At 41.5% G+C, this 25,579-nt stretch overlaps 2 protein-coding genes across 3 annotated transcripts in view; one reads left to right on the top strand and one right to left on the bottom strand.

Moving 5' to 3' along the window:
* ELK3 (ETS transcription factor ELK3) overlaps positions 1 to 16,105 on the top strand; it is a 37,196-nt gene extending 21,091 nt beyond the window's left edge. Inside the window, exons 3-5 of the mRNA XM_032107693.1 lie at positions 4,687 to 5,481; positions 10,438 to 10,560; positions 13,181 to 16,105. Coding sequence (XP_031963584.1) covers positions 4,687 to 5,481; positions 10,438 to 10,560; positions 13,181 to 13,279 — 1,017 coding nt within the window. The 3' untranslated portion in view covers positions 13,280 to 16,105. The remainder of the gene's footprint in view (positions 1 to 4,686; positions 5,482 to 10,437; positions 10,561 to 13,180) is intronic.
* Positions 16,106 to 18,528: 2,423 nt separating this feature from the next.
* CDK17 (cyclin dependent kinase 17) overlaps positions 18,529 to 25,579 on the bottom strand; it is a 92,208-nt gene continuing 85,157 nt past the window's right edge. For both annotated transcript variants that reach the window (XM_032107691.1, XM_032107692.1), the window contains 7 exons: positions 25,362 to 25,482; positions 24,736 to 24,833; positions 24,380 to 24,485; positions 23,558 to 23,600; positions 22,596 to 22,686; positions 22,288 to 22,365; positions 18,529 to 21,867 (listed from right to left, as the gene is read on the bottom strand). In XM_032107691.1, the coding sequence (XP_031963582.1) occupies positions 21,830 to 21,867; positions 22,288 to 22,365; positions 22,596 to 22,686; positions 23,558 to 23,600; positions 24,380 to 24,485; positions 24,736 to 24,833; positions 25,362 to 25,482 (575 nt within the window). In that variant the 3' untranslated portion in view covers positions 18,529 to 21,829. The remainder of the gene's footprint in view (positions 21,868 to 22,287; positions 22,366 to 22,595; positions 22,687 to 23,557; positions 23,601 to 24,379; positions 24,486 to 24,735; positions 24,834 to 25,361; positions 25,483 to 25,579) is intronic.

Here is a 25,579-nt window from a genome sequence, read left to right as displayed (position 1 = left end):
TCCTGCTTTTAATGTCCAAGTGTAGGTGGCAGCATGGAAGAATTGTTTTGGGCAAGGGTCCTTTGCTTGGGTGCTTACAGACCTTCAGGGCATAAAGTGATAATGAAAACTATTATTTTGCTTTTGGCAAGGTCTTCTCTTAAGATACCTCAGGGGAAATAGAATCCTACAATGAAACAATAGCAGTGCGATTGTGCTGGAGTACCAACCAGACATTTTGTAGTGGTGCAGGTAAGAGGTGTTACAAGGAAATACTTTAAGGAGCATTAGAAAGTACCTTTATAGAAAACTGGGAGGAGCTTCATCCAAAAGTGATTTGTGGAAGTCAAGAAAGTGCTTGGCTGAACTGGCATAAATGGTTATATAGTGATATCCGTATGGAAAGATGGGAGTAAAGAATTTGATACTCAGTAAGAGGTGATGGGTAGAGGAGAAAAACCAAGAACACCTGCCTCAAAAAGAGACATAAAATATTTCATGTTTGTTGTGAGAGGAAAGGGATGTCCAGTGAACTGCAGTAGAGAGAGCAGAGAACCTGGTCATAGGTGCCAGCCAGAGAAATAACCTTTGTCTTCCAGATGAGTGGAGGTGAGTGAGGAAAGACTGAAATCCAGCTAAATGAGAACCTTGGTCTTCCAAAGGTCAGTAGAGGCGCACAGTGTAGTAGCACCTGTGCCTGCATCAAAAATTTTACAAAATCTGGCTTCTATACGCCCAGTATAATAAGCATACCTCCATAATCTGTGATGTTAGCAGAATCTGCCTGCCTGCACATGCTGATGTGGACACACCCCCATTTTTCAGAGCAAACTATCCTGCCACGGGTACCTCCTGCCAGCATATGTACTTCAGACACTGGAGTGTGAGCAGCCCTCTGTCTGGGTAGGGGTCCCAATAGCTGGAAGCAGCCTGGGTACAGTTCTGTGAGGAATTCGTAGCCTGTGTTTTAACACGTGTTGCACCCCTCAGGACTCTTGGAGCCAGGGAACTTCCAACACGTCCAAGTGGGACTTAAGAGCAGCAGCTACAGCTCTGATCTTTCTTCTTTCCTGACCAGGAATGCTTAGTACCTACAGACAAGTTCATCCTGCTCTGTCATAAATTTTGTGATCTCAGGCATCCTAATTATAGGTCACTTCCTGGGAGGAGGGGAAAATGGTCTTCCTGCTCCTGAGGTCCCTCATTAGTTTGAAGTTCAACTAGGAAGTGGATCCCTCTTCTCAGCTCAGTCTCCCAAGTGGCTCCTGCAGCCAGCAAACTTGCTAGCTAACAGGTTTGGGCCAAGCCACTGAAGTCCTTCAGTCACGCTGGTAGTAAGTATAGTTACACATTTGCTCTAAATGGCTCAAACAGGGAGTAGGAGTCAGAGCTGATGAAAATAAAACACAAACACATGATAGATTTCAGTAGTGCATATGCATAGTTGACACGACCCTGCTGTAGTATAGTCTAGTTTAAGCTGCAGGGGAACCAGTCCACTGAGCCTTTGGCATCCAGCTCAGCCAGCTGCTCTGTGGAGAAGGACAGGGGCAGAGGAGACCCATCCCTGCAGCTGGTGATTCAGAGCTCTCGGGTGAGGCTGGTTTTGGAGGGTTCATAAAGCGAGTTCCTGAAGTGCTGGGGTGTGAATAAGCCTGAGCTCCCTAACATGGCTGATGTGCTGGAGCAGGCAGCAGGCAGTGCTCTGCCCAGCTCGTATCAGCAGCTTTCTAAGCACTTCTCAACAGGGTGGGGTGGTCGCGTTTGCTGTAGTCACTGTTTTGTACACTGGGGGCAGAGGAGGGAAAGTGTAAAGTGTTCAAGTGAGTCAAGAAGCCAACAGAAGAGGGGCATTCCCTACTGCCTGCCCTCTCTCCCAGTGCCAGAGTGCTGTCTATTGATAAGATTTTTTTTTTTTTTTAAGCTGTTGGACTGGAGCCCCTGCTCTTGTCCTAGTTGCTCATTTCTTCTCTGCAGCAGCTGCATGGACCCAGCAGTCCTTTGTTGGCTCCCTGCAGCCCTGGCCAGCAGCCACTAGCACTCATTGCAAGCCTGTTCGTGAGGGAATTTACCTAGGAAATTCAAACAACAGCAATAAAATAGGGCTAAATGTTCACATACACTTACTGTCCTGCTACCAAGCAAGTGGTCTAGTCTTCCTGCAGATGCATTCTTTGCCCTTTCAAACTGCTTGTTGTGGTGCCCGTCACTGTCTTCTGTTTGAGCCATCATAGCTCAGAATGATTCTGACAGATCACTGATGTGATGGTAAAAATACGCTGCTTTTTACCTTCAATTATTTGTCAAAAAATATAGAAAAGTCGGTGCCTTTCCAAGGCACTTAATTAATTTGTGTCCTTATTTTCTCTTGCATGCTGGTGGAGATTTCCTCAGGCTACACATTTAAGAGAAACCTGAAAAGTGCTTGAGGGATCTGCACTTGAATCTTTTCATCTCCAGCCATCGCTAAGTGGGCCTTTGCTGCAGGCTGGCAGAGTCGGAGGAGCAGCACTGCAATGTTCTTAAAATATAACTATATTTAATAATAACAAAGGAAGTATAAACTCACCAGCCTGTTCAGTTGCTTTTTATAGCAATGTTCCCCCATTTCAAGCCTGCGTCAGTGTTAAAGTGCAACCCTTAAATACAGTTAATCTTGTTCTGCTGAGAGTCACATTTTCCAAGGAGGATCTCAGTTGCTAGTGCTTGATGTTACAATAACTCAAAGCTGCCAGGAGCAGAGGGGAGGCATTATTTTAAATTAGTATATATATATTAAAGAAAGAAAACAAAAATCTGGTTGGGATGGTTTTTTTCATTTGTGAGTAGTTTGGAGGTTTTGCTTTTTGGAAAAAGAATGCAATACTGAGAGTGCAGAAGAAGTGCATTCATCCAATGTTGCATCTAATTAGCAGTGAAAAAAAAATCTAGGCCAAGCCCAAAGCCATGGGAATTAAAGATCATGCACATTGAGATTCTGTGGGCTAACTATTTGTCCTGAACCTTTGGAGGGCAAAAAAAGACACTGCAGCATCTGCTAGGTGGGTAGATGTGTGTACAGTTCAGCATGGAAGAGGGCAGCTTTTTTGTGCCTTTAGTCTGAGCTTGCTGAATTTAATTCTTCTCTTTGCTACAGATCCCCGTTATCAATTTGGGAAACAACATCTTCTATTTGTGACACAGCTCCTGACCTGTGATGCAAAGCTGCATCCCAGGGTTCTTTGTAGGGTTAGTTTTGTATTCAAGAAGGTGCCTGAATGAAATGCCAGGACATTCAAACAGATGAATTACAGAGTGCAGTAGCTCAGCTGAAAGACAGAAGAGGTTCTGATACCCAAGTGCAGATTCTTTCACAAAAGGATCCTTGCTTTTGTGACTGAACAAGGTGTAGTGCAGGCACTACAAGCACCCAGCCCTACATATTGTCCATACATAGAGAGAGATGATGTTTCTTTTCCTTTTCCTTAATTTTTTTAAAATTTTCATTTAGTTTAACAAATGTTTCCACTATTGGTGTCAGAAGCTGTGGTAGAACGAAAAACCAATTAGATTTTTAGGAAATTTGTAAATATTTACACTCCCATATGTACAGCAAAGCAGATGTCTGCAGAATAGCAGCTGGAGGTGCAGCAGATGTGCTGGACTAAAGGGAAGCCTCTTGGAAAGGGTTTTTCAGAGGCAATTTAAACTCTCCACCAGGGGCTTCAAGGAGAGAGAAATTAGCATGGAAATCTTGGCTTAGGGTGGTAAATATTCCAGTCCCTAGGCCAGGCCTGTGCCATAAAGTGCCTTTGTGGCACACAAGGATATGCTCACATATCCTTGGGGATGTCGGGCTTTGTGTTAGAGCAGGCAGCCAGCCTGGGTTTGCAGGAGGAGAGCTAGGACTAGAAAAAGGATGCTCATAAAAAGTCTCAAAAGGAATCAGTTCTTTTCACAAAGGGACACTTTAAGAAAAAAATACATGGCTCTACAAACCTTTAAAAAGTTTGGGATTTTTTCAGTAATTAATTTCCATAGTTAGCTTAGACTGATGAAAACCTTCTGCCTGCACCAGTGAGCATCCGGAGCCTAATGCAGGCCTGGAGGTAGTGCAGGGGATACCACAGGACATAAGTACTTTTCCAGCACATGCAAGGGGTTGCATTTTTGCAGACATAAGTTCATGATCATTGACAGAAAGACAGTCACTGTCAGTTTAGCTCAATCCTTTCCTTATGTGGTAAGGAACAGAGGGTAAATAACTGGGGCCAGGAGGCTGAGGTGGTTTTGTCCCTTGCAGACATTCTGAGAGTACTTCATCCTCAGGGCAGTTGGTGTCAGTTTTAGGAGGCATAAATGAAAGAGTTTGCCTTTATTGCAGAATGCAAGTGGTGGCATGGCTTGAATCCACAAAGGCAGCAGAATTGCTTTTACTGGAAAGAAAATATTCCCAAGCTGCTTCAGAGGAAGCAGAAGTAAAACAGGCCACCAGTAGGTCTTTGTCACCTAATGATGGTGATTTTGTTGGAAACCATGAGGAGCTGGGAGTGGACTCCCTGGCTGAGCAGAAAGAGGTACTGGAGTAAGTCAAGGGTGATCAGCATTTGGAGCCCTGCAAAATGACCTGCTTAGCTTGACAAGGGAGCACTGCCTCCTGCCCTTGTGTTTACAGTACTGGTTGCCTCTGAAATGCTGATCTTTCTAGCACCTTCTTTGTATTTGCAGAACATCATAAAGAAAGTAATCGGACAAAAATTTGTATACAAGTTTGTCTCCTTTCCTGAGATTTTAAAAATGGATCCACATGCTGTGGAAATCAGCAGAGAGAGCCTTTTGCTGCAGGACAGCGACTGTAAGATGCCTTCGGAGAGCAGGGATCAGCACAAGCACAGCTTGTCAGCACTGAAAAGCACAAGCCGTAATGAATATATCCACTCTGGCCTGTACTCCTCTTTCACTATCAACTCTCTACAGAACCAGCCAGACCCTTACAAGACAATCAAAACAGAAAAACTGGAGGAGAAGTCAGAAGGAAACACACCAGTTGAAGAAGTCCGGACTGTTATCAGATTTGTGACAAACAAAACAGACAAACAAGTTACAAGGCCCATGGTGTCGTTGCCTTCTACTTCTGAAACAGCAGCTGCCTCTGCTTTCCTCAACTCTTCAGTATCAGCTAAAATATCTTCCTTAATGCTACCCAACAGTGCCAGCATTTCATCTCCATCATCATCCTCCTCCAGGTCACCATCTCTGTCTCCCACCTCACCCCTCCCTACAGAACACAGGAGCTTCTTCCTTGAGTCCAGTTGCCACGACTCAGATTCCCTTGAGCCTCTGAACCTCTCCTCAGGCTCCAAGGCCAAATCCCCATCTCTTCCCCCAAAGGCTAAAAAACCCAAAGGCTTGGAAATCTCTGCCCCACCTATGATTCTCTCCAGCACTGACATCGGTTCCATCGCCCTCAACAGCCCTGCGCTTCCTTCAGGATCCCTGACTCCAGCTTTCTTCACTGCACAGGTAAGACCTGCCTGTCTCCAGGTATTCCCTCCTTGTGGCCAAGAGTGTTAGATCTATGGGTCTGTCACCACCTGATGGGAACAAAACCCCAACACATGGGAAAGAGGGAAACACAGCAGTGCTCTGAACAAGGGGTGGAAAGTAAGTCTCTCCTGGGGTTTGTTCCTAATTGAGTGTGGGAAAAGCCGTAGCTGTTTGCAGACTGCCTGGAAGGATAAGGAGATGGGCAGCCATTAGTGAATTGTTTATCAGTTCAAAACAGCCTCCAGGTCTACAAAACAAGCAGGAAAAAGCAAAAAAGAAAACCACAGGGGTTTTGTAGGTCACAACTTGAGCATGTGGAATTTCTCTACTAGATGTTGCATCCATTCAAACAGTGTGACCTTTTTGTTAATTTTTGAATGCAGAGCAAATTAAGTGATTCCTAAGACAGGCTCTGAAGTCAGTTTAAATTTCCAAAGTTGTACAGATCCACAGAGTACTTGCCAGAGCTTCCCTTCAGCACAGACCTAGTGAATAACCAGAAGGTTTTGTTCTTTTTAATAACATATTTGTGGTAATGTCAACAGCAAGTTCTCATTTTCAAGCAAGTCTGTGAAAAAAACTCTAGGAGTTCAGAGCAGAAGAGGAAAATCATATAGATATGACTATGTATGTTCATTGGTGAGTTTTGTCTCACAATACCACCTCAGAATTAGACAAAAAAAAGTCCAAGAGTAAAATCATCCCAATGTGGAATATCCCCCAAGATCCCCAGCCTTGAAATAGCAGTTGATGCAAATACTAGCATTGAATGTAGCAAACCGGACAGTAAATAAATACGTACAAAGGTGTATTACAAGCTCCCACTCACTTCAGACTGTCTAGGACACACATGGTATCCAGAATCCTGTCACCTCTTCCCTGTTGGAAGTTGTTGGAGGTGTTTGATGCAGGCAGCATTGTGTGCCTGCATGGCACAAAGGCCTGGCAGAAATGAATGTTGGCAAGTGCTCTCAGCCAGCACAGCACTTGCTCTTCTGAGCTTTTCAGCTGGCTGCAGAGCGAGTTTGTGCAGCTCAGGCACACCTGTAAGCCACTGAGATACAAAAGTGTGTCACCAAGAAAGAGGAGTTGTGGGCTGACACCTGTCATTTTTGACATTTTTGACATCATAAAGCCTTTAAGTGAAGTTATGTTTGACAGGAAGAACAGAAGTGTGGCAAACCAAAACTGAGATGCATTGACAAACGTATAACCTCTAACTGTGGTATAACCACAGTATTTTGTTTGTTGGGAGCAAATCACATCAGATGCCAACCAGACACAATAACGGTGTGAGTTGTTTCAAACCCACTTTAATCTGCTGCTGCCCCAAACCACAGGATGAACAGAGATTTGTTTCCTCATTTTGTAATTATTTCTTTGAATATTTAACTTTCCCATTCATCTATAAACTGGTGTACTTACTGCCCTGAAAGATGTAGAAGGGAATTATGTTGAGGATTGTGGCACTCCTTTAGCAGGAAGGATAGCTAAGGCTGGGATGAGTGTTACCCAACTTAAAGCCATCACAAACCTTTTTCTGTGATAGGTTGTCCTATCACAGAAGAGGCATATGGCATCTGTGTAGGATAGTTTCTGGGTCTAATTATTTAAACTTTTGGCTATACAGCAACATAGCTTTTATCCTCTCCTTTAGCCTCCTTTTTCTAGTGTGGATAAGAAGCACCCTGCATCCTAAACGCTTGTCTTAGTGAATATAAACTGAAAATTACATAACAGCTGTATTCAGATAACTGTAATATCACAATGCAGAATAACTAAAACCATAATTTAGACTGGAAATCTGCTGTTCATCCCATTATCCAAGGAAGAACATGCATCATATCTCAAATGGTCTCTGATTTATCAGATCCCAGTGTGAAACACCTGCTGCCATGGGCAGGTGCAGAACAGAATGTCTGCTGCAGGAGTGATGTAGGTTCTGAGAAGGTCCTGCTGCCTGAGAGGGTATTTCAAATGGCTTTCCATTGTACCTGCTGGTCATGAGGAATACTGTCAGGTGGAATGCTGTGAAAGGCCACATGATACACACAATCAATTTCAGAACAGAAATGTATGTGTGACAGCACTTCCTGTTATCTAACAGCTAGAAGTGACAAGATTGTGCTTACACACATTGTCATGGAAGTCAGGAGCCATGAGCATCATTGCTTAACATAATCCTGTGCAATGAATGATTTCTATTTAAACTGTTCCTGTGCTTAGATTATAATGACATTTTAAAAGTAGGAACTTCCCAATGGGTTCCACATCTAAGACCAGATGTACAGCTGCATGCAGGCAGAAAATGAAGTGACACATCAATTTCCGCATGTAATTTAGGGATAGCCTGTCCTATGGTGTTGTTTACACTTAGGTTTCCTCTGGTGGTTTTGATGCTTGGCTGATGGCAATACTGAGAACAAGCCTGGGAGGCCCTGTGCTCTTTTTACACTAAATATTAAACAGATTTGGAGGCTTGCTTTGGCTGGCTCTTGGTTCTGGCAGAACTTGCAGATGTTAGTGCTCTGCTCATCAAAGGACGTGAGCTTTTGCTTAGCACTGTTGTTAGTCATGCTAGCAGAGATGAACGGAGGGCAGCTCAGTTTCAGGTCTCTCTGAAGACTTGCTCTGGCTGTATCTAGATAGGAATAAACACCTCCAAATTTTCCTCATTATTTTCAAAAGACCCCCTCAAGAACTGCACTTTCATTTCTGGATATCTGCAGCTTCTTAAAGAAAAAATAAAGAATGGAGGCTGCTCACTGGAGTTCTTAGTACAGCTGGTACAGTACTGTGTCCTTAGTTGAGTGTTGTTGGGTCTTGCTGATTACATCTTTGGTTTTAAGGTTAGTAGGCTCTTCTGTAAGTAGATCTGAGTATTTATCCTGACCTAATTCAGTGTGTTGTCAGCCTCAAAAATCTCCATCGGTAGCCACCTGCCAATGGAACATCAGCTTGAAATGCAGCACAGGAAAGGGGCTCTCACTGGTGCTGCTGATTTCTTTCTCCATGAAAGCAACATGGTCCTGGGAAGAGAGTGTTTTGTAAAGGACTTTTGACAAGTGCTTGCTTGTCAAGTGTTTTGGGTTTTTTTTTTTTTTTGGTTTTTTTTTGGTTTTTTTTGACAAGAGCTGTCACTTACTGAGATCAAGACTGAGGTCTTCTCCCTGCCAGGCCTCCATCCACTCTTTGCTCCTTTTGTTGTCATGCAGATATATCCCAGCCCTGACTGGTACTCCTGTGACCTGCTGATTTACTGCATCAACACCTTTTGCTTTCCCAGTGATACCATGGGTTTATTACTCCTTGGGACATAACTGTGGTTTCTTCCATGGGGTTTCATGTTTCTGATCCACCTTCTTCAGCACAAGGAAGGTGGCAGGGTCCTTTCCCTGCACATTTCTCCACAAACCTCACTTCTTCTGAGATTCCTTAGCAAAACCATTCAAGAGCAGCCAAGGTCTTTGTATTAAACAGCCTTTCAGAATCACCAGGATAACTTTAATGTTTGCTGCTCCTTGTCTTTCCCATCTCTTCTGCTGGTGCCAAACTGTTTGACCTTGTTGTGAACTGCAGTGCAAGCATGTCACAGCAGGTCTGTGTTCTGTGTATCTGCACAGAGCCCCAAACACCGCAGCTGATGCCTCAGGCACTGCTTGGCGAATGAAGTCTGTGATACTTGAAATGCACGTGAGCTGTGGCAGTGCCTGTGTGAGCCTGCTCTCTGCCGGGGCTGGCAGGCAGCGGGGTGTCATGGGCCCTGGAGTCAGCAGCTGGTAAGGGAGACCCTGGCTGCGACTGCCCTACGTGGGAATTCGTAGTTCTGGCCCAGTGGGGAGCACCAGAATACATGACCTGCTGTTACTACAGGGAGATGCAGATACTCTCTATCTTCTATCTTCTCTTTACATATTTTAAACTCTGGACAAAAGGATGGCCCAGTTCAGCAGAGCACCGAGGCAGTTGTTCTACGCAGCAAAGCACATGTTTGCTTGCTAAGTGTGTACTCAAATTCCATTAAGTGCTTTACTAAATAGGACTGATTTTGATAATTGGCATCAAGATTACTGGTGAGATTAACTCATTATGCCATATACTTTTTTCAAAACTGTCACATGTTCTTTTTTGGCATGATGAAAGTTATTCTGAATACAGAATAATTCACGTAATTCTTCATTGAAATGAAGATTTGCATGTGTTCCAACTCTTACCTCCCCTCCAGTTGTACTTTAAGAATGCTGAGGGCAATCCCAGCAATTCTTGTGCATCATGGCACTGGAAGGAGGCACCTCTGAGTTGGGAAAAGCCTTGGATTCTAAGTTCTTGCCATTTTAGTTCTTTTCAAACAACTAGCTGTGCTCTCTCTGTCCCCCTGGGCACCCAGCCCATACACCTGCCTCTCCCTGCTCAGCCCATGCATTCTTGAAGCATGCTTCTTGAAGCCTCTTCCATTATGAAGAGGTGCCATCAGGGGACTAAACGTCCAAGGCCAGCAGTGATTCTTTCAGCTCCACACATGATTGCAGTAATGCTTCAAAAGCTGCAGTCAGGTCAAGGAATTGCTGCCCTTCAAAAGGCAAAAACTGATTCTGAAGGAGACTAGGTGATGGTGGCAGGCACCATGGTATTATTCTGTATGTTACAATGCATGAGTGCGGTTCAAATAAACAGTAACTGTGCATCTTGTTAAGCAAATAGAAATTAAATCAATTTACATATGAAAGAATATTAAATGTGCAAGTATCCAGTACTGACCACTGTGGGGCCAGGATGCAGGGCTGGATGGGCAGCTGCTGCTGACCATGCTGTATGTCTGAATTCACTGGGAAACAGAGCCAGTAGATGATGTGTAAGGCTTTAGGGGTGGAGAGTGCTGCATGGAGCTGTTAACTCTGAGCTGTGCATGATGGGGTGCTTTTTGTCTTGCAGACCCCCAGTGGATTATTGCTGACCCCCAGCCCACTGCTGTCTAGCATTCACTTCTGGAGCAGCCTCAGTCCTGTTGCTCCTCTGAGTCCTGCCAGGCTGCAGGGACCAAACACTCTGTTCCAGGTAGGTCTTCCCAATGCACAGCTTTCATTGCTAAATGTGCACACATGGAAGAGACATTGGGGGAACATCTCCTCACATCATCCTGAAGCTTTTCAAACAGATCAAGAAAATACGGGCATTACCGGGCACTTTTAACGAGAGGCCTACTTACTTGTACCCTCTTCCAGTCCTTGGCAGCACAGTCAGAACCTACACGGCAGCGTCTGCTGCAGCAAGCACACACATATTTGTGTGAAGGAAAGAGAAATAAATGCTGGACCCCGGAGAGAACAGGTAACAGAGCTCTCAGAGTTGCAGGAAGAGAGTGCAGACCAGTCAGTGACCAGCCAGGAAAGGGCTGGAACACAGACTCTGGGAAAACCAAGACAGTTTGGGTCTCTCTCAGTGAGGTGGATATAGGTTTATCCTTTTGTCCTAATGAGCTACTTCTCACTCAGAAAGCAAGGCACTCTGAACCTAAAGGCTCCATTTCCAGTTCTCCTGCCAATTATCCATGTGTCCTCAAGCAAGGACATACCTCTGCGCATGACCTCGCCATATGTAATCGCAGAAAGGCAGCACTGTGTCCACTCTCCTGAGTATAGGCAGAGTAAAATTCTCAAAGTTTTATAGAGATGTGATAAATACAAAAGTTATTAAGTAAGCCATGATGGCCACAGCACTCAGCTGCAGCATTTGCCTGAGGCTCAGGAAGAAGATGGTGGGGATGGTATTTGCAGCTCCAGCTGTAGCTGCTGCAAAACAGCTGATTCATTAAGTCACAGAAAAAATTATTTTGATCTGCTGATTGGCAAGAAGCACAGGAGCCCAACAGCCATCTGAAGAGTGCAAGGATACCCCTGGAATGAACTGCTGTGGATGGCCAGCACTAACAGAGGAGAAGGCTGCTGCTAGACAGGGACCCTGTGTTAGTCTGTGAACCTTCAGGGAGGCTGACTGCCCAAATCCAGGGCTGGGCTTTAGTTCAAGTAGTTGGTCAGGTACTGTCTGCACTGAGATAGTCAAGTCTTTCTACCTCCAGCTGCACATGGAGCTCAGGGCTCCTTATTTGTGTTTCAGATAAACTCAGTAATCCCTACTGGACCTTAGTTTTGCGCACATGGTTAGAAACAGCCGGACATTTCATCTGAGAAGTGCCTACACCAAGGCCTGGGATGAGCTCATATGGACACATGCTGGCCATTCCCTGGGGAAACTGAAAGTGAGGAGGGGCCCTAGCTTTCCCTTCTGAGAGACCCAAAGGACCTTATAAATTATGTTTGATTCAAGCCAAGGCCACGATGACAAGTTGTAGAGCACAAAGCCTTATTTTAACAGTAAATAGGAAATGAAAACCACAGCTGAGGCCCAGTCAGGCCCACTGAGAACTGATGGGTCAGCCAGTGTAGGCGCCAGGGCAGAGCTCTCCTCAGGCTGCCTGCACAGGCCAGCCCACACTCCATGCATACCCAGGGAAGAGCTTGTAATCAGGTTCAGTGTTTCAATGAATCTTGGCAGAAGTGATGGAAGCATTTCCTGAGGTTTGGTGTGGTTAAAGCAGAGGTATCAGCCAGTCCGGGCCACACCAGGAGCATGGTGCCAGACCCCCTGCAGCACCACGCTGCTCGGCCCGGCCTTACACGGAGTGGGGCAGACAGGAATCACCAACTACCATCTGATGGAAGAGTAAACTTGTTATGAGCACGTTATTACATGCATGTGGAGGGGGTGGTTACCACAGTTGTCTGTCCAAGGACTGATCTGATAAGGGGTAAAAATACATCAGATGCTTAAAGTTGTTCAGCTCTTGTCTCCCTCAAGCCAACAGAAACCCAGCACAGCTCATGGAGCTGGGCCTCGAGGCCAGATCAGTATCTACCACTGGGATAATTCCTGCCTCATGCTGCAGCAAGTTTATTCCACCTACTTGCTTTACTTTTTCTCAGGTCAGAAGTTAAGAACTAGTCAATACCCACCACTGCAGGCAAGGTGCTGTCATGATACCGTCATGAACTAGGAATATACAGCTTCTGTATTGAATACGTTTTTTTGCACAGTACTTCAGAAGCAGCAGGTTAATCTAAATGACAATACATTGTGCTTTGCATGCTGAATGACCCAGCGTAGCTCATTTGTAGTTTCTGAGTGAATGCAGAAACTGTAATTACTTGAGAGTAATTTTTCCCATGCTTTGTACCCCCAGTTGTACTTTTTTTGCCCTAAAACTACATCCCAGCTTTCACTTTTGCCAAACTCTTTCCTGCATAAAAGACAGACAAAAAGGATGTACTGTAATTAATAGAATGTAGACTGAAGAACATTTTTGGAAACAGAATGGATGGCAAAGACTGCTCTGTAGTGTTCACTTTCCCAGGGTGATGATAAATGTATTATGTGAACTTTTATATATAAAGTGGCCAATAACAGATTTTTATATCCTCGTGCATTTACAAATTATTCAGGTTTTGTCCTCTATTTTGCATTCCTAATGGCTGATGCAAGCATTTGATATATGTCTTACTGTATAGACATCACAACTCTTGTAACCATCTGGAGCCATTTGCAAATGCTAAATCCATGTGCTTCTTGGGCTGAATGTTTTGAGATAAAGAATGATTTTTACCTTTTGGCCTCTTAACAGTTTCCAACTCTGCTAAATGGTCACATACCAGTGCCACTCCCCAGTCTGGACAGAGCCTCTTCACCAGTACTGCTTCCTCCAAATGCTCAGAAATCCTGATGATGCCTCATCACACCAAGGACGTATTGGTGGATTTAACACTTCATTCCTATGGGCTAGTTTTTCCTGTGTCACGAGAAGGACATTGTGAAACCCTTTATTACTTTGGTTTGCACTTTTCATTACATGGATAATCTACTTTTATTATGTTAGCATTTTTCAACAGTGTTTATATATAAAAGTATATATAAATCTGTTATGCATTAAATGAATTATAATTTTTTTATATCATAGCTCTCAAGTGTTGAACACTTCTGTTGTTGATGAAGTACTTTTCGTAATGGATTGCAACAATGTACCTAATAGGGATGTGAAGCTTCTTTTTAATCCCTTTTTCTGCATATTATGCATTGTGCTTGTGTAAACTATAACCGGCTGTGCCTTCTTTTGCATAAAGTCATGTAAATGATTTATATATTTTCTAGTATTAAGATAAAAAGTTGAAAGAAAAAAACTAGTATTGAACAGCCCTATGGTAGTATTTCAGTATTTTCTCCACAGCTAGGCCATATGATGCAGTGTATTAATGTAACTTTGTATTAAGTGCTTTCAAATTGTATAAAAATAGCCTTATAATTTTTCTTTGCTGAAGTGAAAAACGTAATCCATGTTACAGCCAGATGTAGTTCAGAGTAACAAAGCCACATTTATGCCCAAGTTCTTCTGTCAAATTGCAAATGGGAGGAACTGGGCTGTGTATGTTCATGACATGTTTCCAGCATTTGAGAGTACTTCTGTGGAAAAGGAGACATTGCTCACAATTTATTTGGCCTGTACTTCTCATGAACTGTCACCATTACAGCTGGAAAGAGTGCAGGTAATCTCTGTCCACCCAGGGAATGAGGATCATTCCTGATAACCTCCAGGTGCTTTATTCAGCTGTGCCAAGTGCCTTGTACTACTTCCCTGGAAAGACTATTGTAGCTACTCAAGCTCAGAAGGTCACATTTCCCCTTCCCCCAAAGCTGGAAAAGTTACAGGTCTGTAAATTGATGCCTGGTGCTTGCAAAGAGGCAGAGACTGTACATGTGGGATGTTTATGTATAAACAGATGAATTCTGGATGAAAAAACAGCACTGTGTTACTATATACTTGCAACTTGGACTTACTGGGTATGTCCTCTACCTTGAGGGGATGGCTTAGTCATCTAAATGTCAGGTTAGGATTAGGCCAGACTCCCTGGCACCACAGACTCTAATCCTGGCAGGGCTGATGCAAATCTTCAGTTTCCTGAGGTGGCTAAATTGGCTTGAATGCAGCTTTACTGTCTTGGTTTTTCAGATGAGACCCTAAAAGCCAGCCCCAAATCTGATTCCTGTTTGTGACAGGTCATTCAAACCTCTACTTCGCTTTCTGGCCGAGCAGCTGGCCACAGTCCATTCTTTTTGAAATGTATGCAGTGAGTTGTCTGCTGATTTTCTGCTTGGATGCATTTCAGTGATGATGTGTGTAGTTATTTGTAAAGTGCTTTTGGATCCTTCAACCTGAAAGGTGCTAAATAAACATTTTATTAATGCAGCTCTGAAGTTGAAAAGCCATTTTTGGGGCAGAGGTGGTTGACAAAAGACAGCAGGAATTTTCTTCAGGCTCCTGGGTGGCACAACCAAAAATGACTCATCAGTTCCACTTGCAGTGATACAAACCTGCTGTATCCATGTAAGTACCAGCTGATAAACACAGCAATTAAATGCCAGACATGAGGAGAACAAATGAAGCACCTGGGACATCATTTGCTTGACTCAGCATTTCAAGAGCTCAAGACGTGCCACCCCCGAGTCAAAAACAGAACATGAACCTATGCAAAATTTATGAGTGAATGCAAATTTTATACAAAGTAAAATCAGAATAGGTTGGAAGAAAGGGCAGTGTGTAACTGATGGGACTGGCGACGTTAGTGGAGATAAATCACACGGGCTCGCAGACCGAACATTTCTCTTCCCATGCATTCCTGCCAGGTACATGGAACAGTTTTCAATACCAAAGTTACAGAGAGGTAATTATTTCACACTACAGAGCTGACTCCTGCCTCATTTTAAAAAAACCTAAAAATTTAAAATGAATACCTACTTACACCTATAAGGCATGAACAGCAGCATTGGGTCTTGTCTTGTATGTGCCACTGTAGCTAATGGGAGAACCCGGCATCGAGACAGTGTTCCTCACTATGAGTCTAAAAAGTAAAGATGAAAACATACTAGTGTTGAATATTACACTGCAAAAAAACCAGTTGACCATGAGAGGAGGGAGTATGTGACAGAGAAGAGCTTCTTGGAAGTACCCGGATTCCCATGGTTTTTTTTTCCAAGGTTTTACTATTAATAAGGCAGAATTTTTTCTTCTCAAAAGGCTCAACACACCCACAGCTTCCCTCCAGCCCTTAAATGATTTTGGACTTTTTTTAAAGATAGTGGAAAGCAACAATTCTGGGACAAAATCCTATTTCAAAAAATTACTGGAAAGGATCTGGGAGAATCCAATAAAACAATGGAAGACACAGAAAGTGCAAAGGAGTGCTGTCTTCTCATCTTTGAGAGAATAAAAATAGCAAGAGAGCACATCTTCTGCTAGCTGACTTTTCAGTTGAAAAAAAATAGGCTGTCAAAATCTGCCTTCTAAATCAGTCAATAATGTGAAACAAAAAATTTTGCTTTTGGGAGGTATTTATGCAAATAAAGTCCAGCCTCTCAAGTCTAACACTTACATGAAACACTAGACTGTTGTGCCTTGTGCTTTGAAGACAATATTCTATTGGTAATCTACTGAATTTTATTAACAGGTATCTTTTTAACTGTAGAGAAAAATCAAATAAATGTTTTTAAATAAATACTGTGGAAGTGTCAGTGTTTCTGTGGCATGGAGAGCTTCCAAGCCAGCAATCCTGGGGAACAAAATGGGAGTTTATTCTCACTTCAGTGTTCTTGGTAGTAACTGCAATTTGATCATACTTGGGGGATTTATTATAAGATTTGCACTTTATTCATGCTTCAGCAATACACAAGAAGTTCCCATTACTGTACAGAGTGGGTTATTATCAGACAGGCACGCACCCATCTTGAAATACCTACCAAAGAAGTGAAGAACTGTCACTAAGATTTCTGTTTAAAGGGGAGGTGGTCCTTTCAAGCAAGACCATAGGGTTAATTTTAACGTAACATCTCTGCATTAAGAGGCTGTGTGATCTCGTGCCTACAGGAAACATCTTCAGAAGCCATCATGACACCCAAATGAACTTAGAAAAGGCACAGTAAGTACAGGTAGTCTTTTATGTAAGGGCGTAACTATTCCCTTCTGATCTTCAGACTGTCTGTATATCCTGTAGGATAAACAAACACAGGCCTCAGATTTAAGCATATCCCTCCAAAGTCATCAGAAGACTACAACTTATTTTAAAATCTGTTTTAGCCCCGAACTGTAACTGCTCTTACCAATTAATGTGTGAGTGCTCTGCCTACACAGATGGAGACAAACCTATTTCTTGAGGGCAAAGAGACTGACAGCACGAGTGAGAAGCAGTATGAATTTATTTAAATGAAAAAAGCAGACTGAACCTCAAGCAAGGACTCTGGAGCAATCAGCAGCATGGCCTGCCTTGGGTGGGGGCTGTTATTTGAAGAAAGCATCCTAGAAGAGAGGATTCTAGGATACGTTGGAGTTCTTTTGTGAAAGATTCCCATCAGTTCACATTCACTCTGCAAGAAGTGCAAATGCATAAATGTAAACTTAATTATTCCTAACATGGCTCCAGGCCAGCTACCCCCTCCTGCAAATCACATAACAAGACAGTGAAAAAAGGAAAAAACAGTCTTTGAAAAAACAAACTCAGGGTGTGAAAGAGGAGGGGCAGGTGACAGCGCACACGCTGCCATGCAAAGCCTGCAGGGAGGTGCTCTGCAAGAGCACGCTGGAGAAGAGACAGGGAAGAGCATTTTTGCTGGTTTGCAATCCACAGCCGTGGTAATTCCATCAGCAGAAAGATCCCACTGCAACAAATGAAGGAATTTCATAGCTCTCTGGGGAAAAATGTGTTTCAAGGCAGGGCATCTGAGCCAAGTAACACTTGTATTTCAATAGGAGGACCATGAAAGTGATGCACTCAGGCAGGCCTGCTTCTTGAGTGAGCTTGGAGGATGCAGCCAGCACAATAAATGAAGCAGTCATTTACCACAGTAGCATGTGTGTATGTCTGCATTCACAGTTGAAGTTTGCTCAAAAGTTACAGAACTTAAACGAGTCAAGGGATTTTAGAAAACATGCAAAAATAATCAGAAGTTGTTCACATTTTCCATTGACATCAATCTTACTCTGTTACTGAGAGAGGCACAGTACTGCCCAGTGAAAGTAACATACAAGAGATTAAAAAAACCAATCTGGAATAGCTGAACTCTAATCCCAGTTCTGAAAACAGGTTCCCACTATGGCTGAGAACAGGACTATGATTTCTGTGCAGCTGAACTCCACAGATGAAGAAGGTGCATGGTAGGAACTCCAAAGTCCATGTATCTGCTTGGCTTTTATACTTTTCACAATCATCCCACCTGTACAGTCAGAGCTTACCTACAATGTTCCAACTGCTACATACCTCCTTTATGTTTCACAATTTCACTTGTTGCCCTTGCCCATCTCCTAGACTGGTATGATATGGATACCGGTGAGACACAAGGATGTTGCTGAACAACACAAAGGCCAAATGGGAGCATTAAATCTCTAACAGCCCAACCTCTGAAAAAATAAAACCCCCAAACCGCATAAAGTAAGCATTCAAGTTCCTTCCCAAAATTAAAGCATTTCATAGAGATGTTACATTTGTTTTAAAGCCAAAATTTCTGAAGGTAAATAAGGTACTGAAATGTGCTAACAAGGTGCATGAATTATTTGAACTCTGCTCATTAGTGACCAGACAAAATGATCATGTCACAGACAAGGCAAGTTCTGAATTCTCTTCAGTGTCACAATGTGCTATAGCTCTGCATTTCCATACTCTGATTTGTTTGGATTTCTTTCAAGTCTGACCTTAATTCCGAGTATTTCCTGGGTTTATAATACTTAGCCTGGGGATATTTACAACATAGCTTTCATATATTTTGTCCTCAATAATGAAATTGTATTCTTAACCCTAATTCCATTTTAACATTGCTGAACAGAAACCATGTACCTTTATTGCATTGAAAAACTCATGCACAAACAACAAGCAAGCAGCCCCAAGAACGCTACCTTGCAGTTTTTCAAATGATTTGCAAATACAAAGTATGTTGATTCTTTAATAATTGTTTATTTTAACTTTTATTGCCCAATTCAGGGATACACTCTGGCTACTGAATGCTGTGGTAAAGCAGCACAAAAATAACACAGCCATGTTGAGATGCACGTTCCACTAGAGCATTGCTGAGCTGTTGGTTTGCCCCTCTCCTCTCCCAACCCTGTCCTGTCAATTCCCATCCTCCACCCACCCTCTCCCCTTCAACCTTCACCTGCACGTGAATGCAACCACATCACCAGCACTTGCCTCTGTCCTGGCTTCCAGCCCACCTGACTCTGACACACACCTACACCCACACCTTGCCATCCCTACCCTGGGCTAGGTGGGACACATCAGGTATCATCTAAAAATAACTACTTAAAATCAGCCACGACTTGCAGGCCATTTCTCATTAACGGATTGCTCATCGTCAAGCAAAGGTGGTCATACCAAACACTGAAAGCCATCCACTTTCACCGACTCTCTGCTTGGTTTTTGCCACACTTGAGGTCTTCTCTCAAAAAGGCCAACACTCCTACAGTTCTTGGGGACAGTGAAACCAAGGCCGTAGTACCTGACTCTGCCAGACAGGAGGCAGAGCACCGAATTCCATAGAAAGGATGTCAGAGATGCCCAGCAACTTCAGACTTGCTGACTACTGCCCCAAAGAGGCAACTGCCACAGAACTGTCTCTGCTGATGCAGGAATTTCAGTAATAGACAATTTTTAAAAGCCCCAAACTGGCTTGACCACAGATGCCAAGTTTCTTAAATATGTTCTTTAAAGCTACCTCCTAACAAAGAACACAGATTCACTTGTAGGTCCTTAGAAAAAATTTCTTTATAAACAGACTGCTTTAATTTTATGGAAGATCTTTTCATCTGTAACAAAAAAGCTGAATTCCTACTTAAAATGGAACATCCTTTTGTTAGCTCCGGCTGATCCCTTTCTAAGTTTATTAATGCACTTCATTTTACCAGGTAAACCTTTAAGTCCTTTACTAATTAGTGTCACATTATTACCTGTTCTTTTATGACCTATGAAGTATTACTGTTCTAGAAATGCTAAATCCCACATTTATCCACAGTGAACATTTAGTCTACCTTCACTACTTCTGTAAAAAAAGGAGATGTTTTTCTGATACTTCTTTCTTCAACACTGTCACATCTACAATGTATTTCCTACAAAGTTAATTGGTATAAAATCTAGATCAGATCCATAGCAACTATAAAAAAATATATAATAACTATTTCAGGACAAGGTTTGTCATCAGTGCCAACTGTGCCTCTGCCACACATGTAGTGCTCATGCTGGGATCAGGGGAGCCCCGCGCCTGTGTCCGAGGCTCGTGTCATGCTCCCAGGCCGTGTGACACGCGGGGCTGGCTCACCAGCAGTGACACTCTGGACCACGCTACTGAGAAGGTCCCGAGCAGCCTCAGTCACGGATGAGTCACGTCACTTTCACTGCCACTGCACTGAAGGAACTAAAGGAGCAGCCAAAGGTGACCCTGGGGGCTCCCACAACACACGGACCTTGCTAAACGCTGCCAACAATGCCCCAAGAACCGCAAGTTCACTTAGTCTGTATTTTTAACAACACAGGGCTTTTGTTATTATAAATTTCAAAACAAAACCAAAGAATTCCACATAATATTTATACTTTCAAAAGTACAATATTAATACAGGTCGGTCAGTTAGAAATAACAGCAGTTTGTTAGGTCTACAAGATTTAACGTAAAACCGGTTTACAAATGCTGAAAAGCAGTAGTGGTCCAATAGTCACCATTACACATGAATTTCTCTCTTCCAGAAAATAAAATAAAAAAAAAAAATCCCAATTCAAATTTACTAGTATCAATGAAATATTAATAAAACACCCCCAAACATGCCACAATCACTATTCACAAATAAAGTTAAAATGAAATATACAAAAATTCACTTAATACTGTTAAATAACAATAAACTACGAGATTTCCTGAACAGAAATGGTAGGACCCCTGAACGTTTTACAGTGAATGTCAGGAAAAATTAAGTTACCTATGACTATTTTCATGGTATACCAGCCAAAGATTTACATGACCATTTCAAAATATACCAATAAAGATTTACAGTCTCTTTAAGATGCACTAAACAAATAGGTTCATAAAGGTGAACACAAATGCTTAAAAATACTGTAACCATCACCAAGGGTGTACTTATGATACTCACTGAGATGCATAAGCATAGTAGTAATATGTTTACTATCTCTGGAAAACAGGTAACATCTAAGATCTGAAAAACTCTCTTAAGTTCCCATTGTAAAAGCTCTGTTAGCATAGTGAGTTCTTCTCAAGTACAAACTTGCATCTTTCCAGTTGATTTCAAGTGAATAATGCACAAATGGGAGACCAACAAGGTGGGAAAAGTGTGACATTATTCCTATGTTTGTGTAATTAGTTGTCCTGTTCCTCTGTAATAAGAAGTAAGCCAGGGTCCAACATATACGAATTGTCTTTTTACTATTTGTATTTCTAAGTTAAAAACAAGGTAAAAAAGTTATTGTTTCTGCAGGCCCCATATGCACAACAATGTGCAAATATGTTATGCTGGAGTAAGCCTGACAAAATGTCCAGCCTCCATGCTCTAATTCATCAATAACTAACATAGGATCTGAGAGCAAATCATAGTTACTTTTCACTTGTTTGAATCAACCTTCACACCATGTGCTTTTCAAAAACATAATATGCATTATAAGTTTTCAACTATTTCAACACATACTTCCAATGTTAAATAAGGAATTAAGTGCCAAGAACTTAGAGCATTAAAGATGGCTCACCTATAGCCAAGCAAAGCTATGTTTACATTCCAGGAAACATTGCAGTTTAAGAAATACAAAAAAGCCCTGCAGCAGTAGAACATTTTATCAAGAGAAACAGATGCATTCACATATTATAAAGCCATTGCAACTTCTTCAGGCATGGAACTGTTGTGTTAACTATACAGACAGTAGTTATTTAGCAGCAATGATTCCGCAATAAATAATGCACTGTGTTTCTCAGTCCTGCACAAAAATTGCAGCTACAGTTACATCAACAGCTGTAACCTACTGGCTCTAGTGGCAGAGGAGACCTTAAAACCAACTGTACAAAAAATTGTCACACTGTGACAACAAATATAAAAACATAATTTGCAGGTTGGAAATAAAAAGACTCCACTGTTAAGAGGACAGTGTAGACAAACTGCGATTCCAAGTCCACCAAGAAAAAGCACTGCCTTCGGATCCGAGTCCTTGACCGACAGGATAGGCTTGGCCTTGACTCTGCACTGCCCCCTTTAGAAAAGCATGCTCTGCCTTCTGTTCTTCCCATGTCCTGCAACACAACACGGACCATGGTAAGAAACCGAAGCACTTGCACAACAGAGTATTAAGTTATTACCAAGATCTTTGTCCTACTTCAAGGCAACTCCCCTTGTGCTTCACCCAACATCAGCATCTTTCTTTTAACGGCGCTCACTGCATTGGTTTTTCACTTTGCCACCGTTCACCCCCACACGGTACTGGTTTGGAACTCCGAAAAGTTCTCACCTTCGCAGTCCCTGACCATCCCTTGTAAAACTCACATCTTTCTGTGCACTTAGCTTATATGTCTCTACAGGAATCTCAGTAAATCATTCTGGATTTTTGTGACACTATATTCACACAAACCAATTTAACAAAGCATTTTCAATTCCGAATGCCTCTGGCACAGCATTCTTTTAGCAAGCATGAGAAAAAATAAAGCTTTCCATACCGGTCTCTGGGTAAGTGGAATTTCTAAAGCCAGGATCTTTTTGCAATTGAATCTCTTTTAGACTGAATATTGAAACACCTGAAATGTAACAAAGAAATTAATTCATATACAAATGTAAAACTATGTTTTATTGATCAAAATTGTATTCTTAATTATATAGTTTAGATAAAAAATGTTTTCAATTCACAAATACATAAGTCTCTAGATATCAGACTTCTTTAATAGATTAGAGAGCTTTTCCTTACACCATGTGCTTAGTTTTAATGCACTATCTTAACAACAGTCTGCTACTTTTCTACTCCTCTTACTTTCAGGCAGAGTGTGTATTCTTGTTCCAAGACTTCTGAAGTATGCATGTTTCATGGCCTCTTCTGCTGAAATTCTCTTCTTTGATTCATACTATTAATATAAAAGCATACAAGTGTGTTGGCTTCCATTAAAAATCTCTTTGCATCAAGTGATTTCATCAAAGGGAGAAAGAGTTCTATTTGCTCAATATTTCCCATAATTCACTAGGACAATTATTTTTCATTTCTTTCGTTTCATACATGACAATCTAACGTTGTATCAGAATCAGTACTGCCAACATGTAACAAGATCACTAAAATAGTAAAAACAACTTCTGCAAATGGATGCAGGTCAAAACTACACCTACTCTTTATTTATAGATGGCACAATGATTAGATGTCTCCTGCTTGGCATCTGTGCAATTTTGGACAAGGCTGCAGACATTTAAAAGCTGCATACAAGCAAGTTACAGTGCTGCATCTACTCAAAGATGCAGGAGTTGGCCTTCCATCTTGCTTCCAGCTCCTTTTTAATACAGATTCAAAGATAAAACCCACATACCACTTCAGCTTTTGAATACAGTTGCAACATCAAGGAGTAATATTACACCTTAGGAACTCCTTCTTTAGTACTAAACTCAGCTTATCATTAAAGAAATCTAGCATTTTTAGATAAAAGTTTTGGTTTAATACCGTATTTCACAAGAGATTTAGTTTTTTCAGGGCTAATAGAATAATTCTATTTTTACAAAAGGTAGTAAGAGAAGAAATCGGTTCTGGGGGAAAAAAAAAAAACAAGCATCAGTTCTTTAATTCTCACACTAGACTGGCTTATTCCCACATCTTTCACCCACAACAGACTCAGCAGCACATTCCACTTTAAGATAGATCTAAATACTCTGGCTTCTAATACCTTTTGTATATAATATATTAAAACTTGAAACTTGCACTTTTATAAAGTAAAGCCACAAAGCACATCTTACTTGAAGGAACTTCGCTATCAATTCAATTCCTTCCGTGTCTAGCCTAAAAAGAAAAATATTTAAAAAAATTAAAACAGTTATGGAATTGTATTTATTAAAGTAAAACTGCAGAGGAGCTGACTTCATTAAATGATATCAAACCTGAAAATTATATCTAAACATGGAAATGCTTTCATCCAAACTACATTTATTCATGTTAATGTGAATACATGAGTCCTAATATCGAGGAACAAGACTATTTGGAAAACACTGGGGACACACAAATCCTTAGTTTGGATTGTCTTTTACTAGCTTGACATGGATCATTTATTTGAATTTTTTAAATTATTTCTTTTAAGCTTAATAATACTCATTTACTAGAGGGACACAATGTTAGACCTTCTTCTTCAAAGTCACCAACAAATGTCTTTGTTATTAAGTTTATTTATAATAACTGCACAGACCCTTCAACTTCGTCATTATGGTTTTAAAATGATTACAGGAAACCTGGCCATTTTAACAAATGGCCTAGGCCTAGTATATAACCAGAAGAGAAGTAATGTTTTTTGGGAAATGCTGTGTGAATTCTCCTACTATGGAGATATCATTAATCAGAGTTTATTGTTCCATAGGTCATTAAGGAGCTGTGGTACCTACAATGGTATTAGAGAAAGCAATCACACAGTACCAGGTTCTGCTCTGCATTATCATCTGCCCACAGTTACACAACTGATGAATAGTTTTACACTATTCAGTAGCAGATTGTACTTGGAAATGCATTCCCACTTAGGAATATGCAAAGCCACAGGGATGCATATATTCTATTAATAAAACACAAAGTACCTTGGTGCATGGTTGATGAGAGGTTGTGGTTTATACTTAGGAAAGTTGTAGTTTCTAAATTCATCACTGGAAGAAATGCCTGGCCATGTTTCTTGACATGGAGTTCCTGCATTTAGAAGCAGTAACAAATTCAACTTAAAAAATGGAAACAAACAACATTGACATAAAAAAGCATTTAATCCTGTAATTTAAAGGAGAAAGGCAAAAAATCATTCAATAAGCCCATATTGTGCACCCTCAGCTGTACACTCAGCTGAATCATTTTTCATAACCTTGATTACAATGCAATATATAATATTGTTCTACAGTTCTCATACAAACACGGTGCATTAACATCGCTAAAAGTATCCATTTACCAAGAAGTCTGAAAATTAAGTGCAGTTCATCTTCAACAGTTGAACCAGGAAAAAGAGGCCTTCCTGATGCCATTTCAAAAAATATGCATCCGACGCCCCTTTATAAAGACAGAGAAAAAGATAAAGCAGCAATAACCCTGTAATTTCAGCTCATAAAGGCTTCTGGGATTTCTCTTCAATTAAAACAAATGATTGGTTGTTAGCCACGCCCTGCTATTAAAATATTTAGACAGATGTGTAGCAACAGAAGAGCTGTCAAAGTCTAAACAAAACTTGTGTCATAGCTATATTACATCCTCTTCCTTCACATGTTGTGTTAATCAATTTTATTAAAGTTCATGGTAAAATACCATGTTACCCTGTCATTAGGAAAAGGCAGCTGTTTTTTTCCCTAATACTGTGGGCCTAATGCTTGCTTACTCTGAGCAATAAAAAAGTACTCTGCATTTTCAGAGAGGAATAATAGCATCTTCCCAGTCTAACAATCCTTTCCCTAAAAATCCAACTCAGTTGCAGCCTATAAAAATTCAAAGTTGAGTATTTGAATGTTACTATTTAACAGCAAAGTTGACATTTTTTCAACTTGACTCAGAACAAAAATTTAAATTAGACAAAGCTATACAAACCACATGTCAATTTGAGTTGAATACTCTGAAGATCCAAGGAGAACATCAGGTGGTCTGTACCATAATGTGACAACTTCATTGGAATAGGTCTTTGTAGGAACAGACTTTGCTCTAGCCAATCCTTGATAAAAAGGGAAATGAAGAGTCATGTACAGCTTGCTGAAATCCTTTTTGTATGAAACTGAAAAACTATTTTAAAGACCTTATTATACTTGCTA

The sequence above is a fragment of the Corvus moneduloides genome, chromosome 4 (assembly GCF_009650955.1).
Source record: "Corvus moneduloides isolate bCorMon1 chromosome 4, bCorMon1.pri, whole genome shotgun sequence".
In the NCBI taxonomy this organism is placed as follows: Eukaryota; Metazoa; Chordata; class Aves; order Passeriformes; family Corvidae; genus Corvus; species Corvus moneduloides.
The sequence above is the reverse complement of the archived record's forward strand: the minus strand, read 5'-3'. Positions and strand labels throughout refer to the sequence as shown.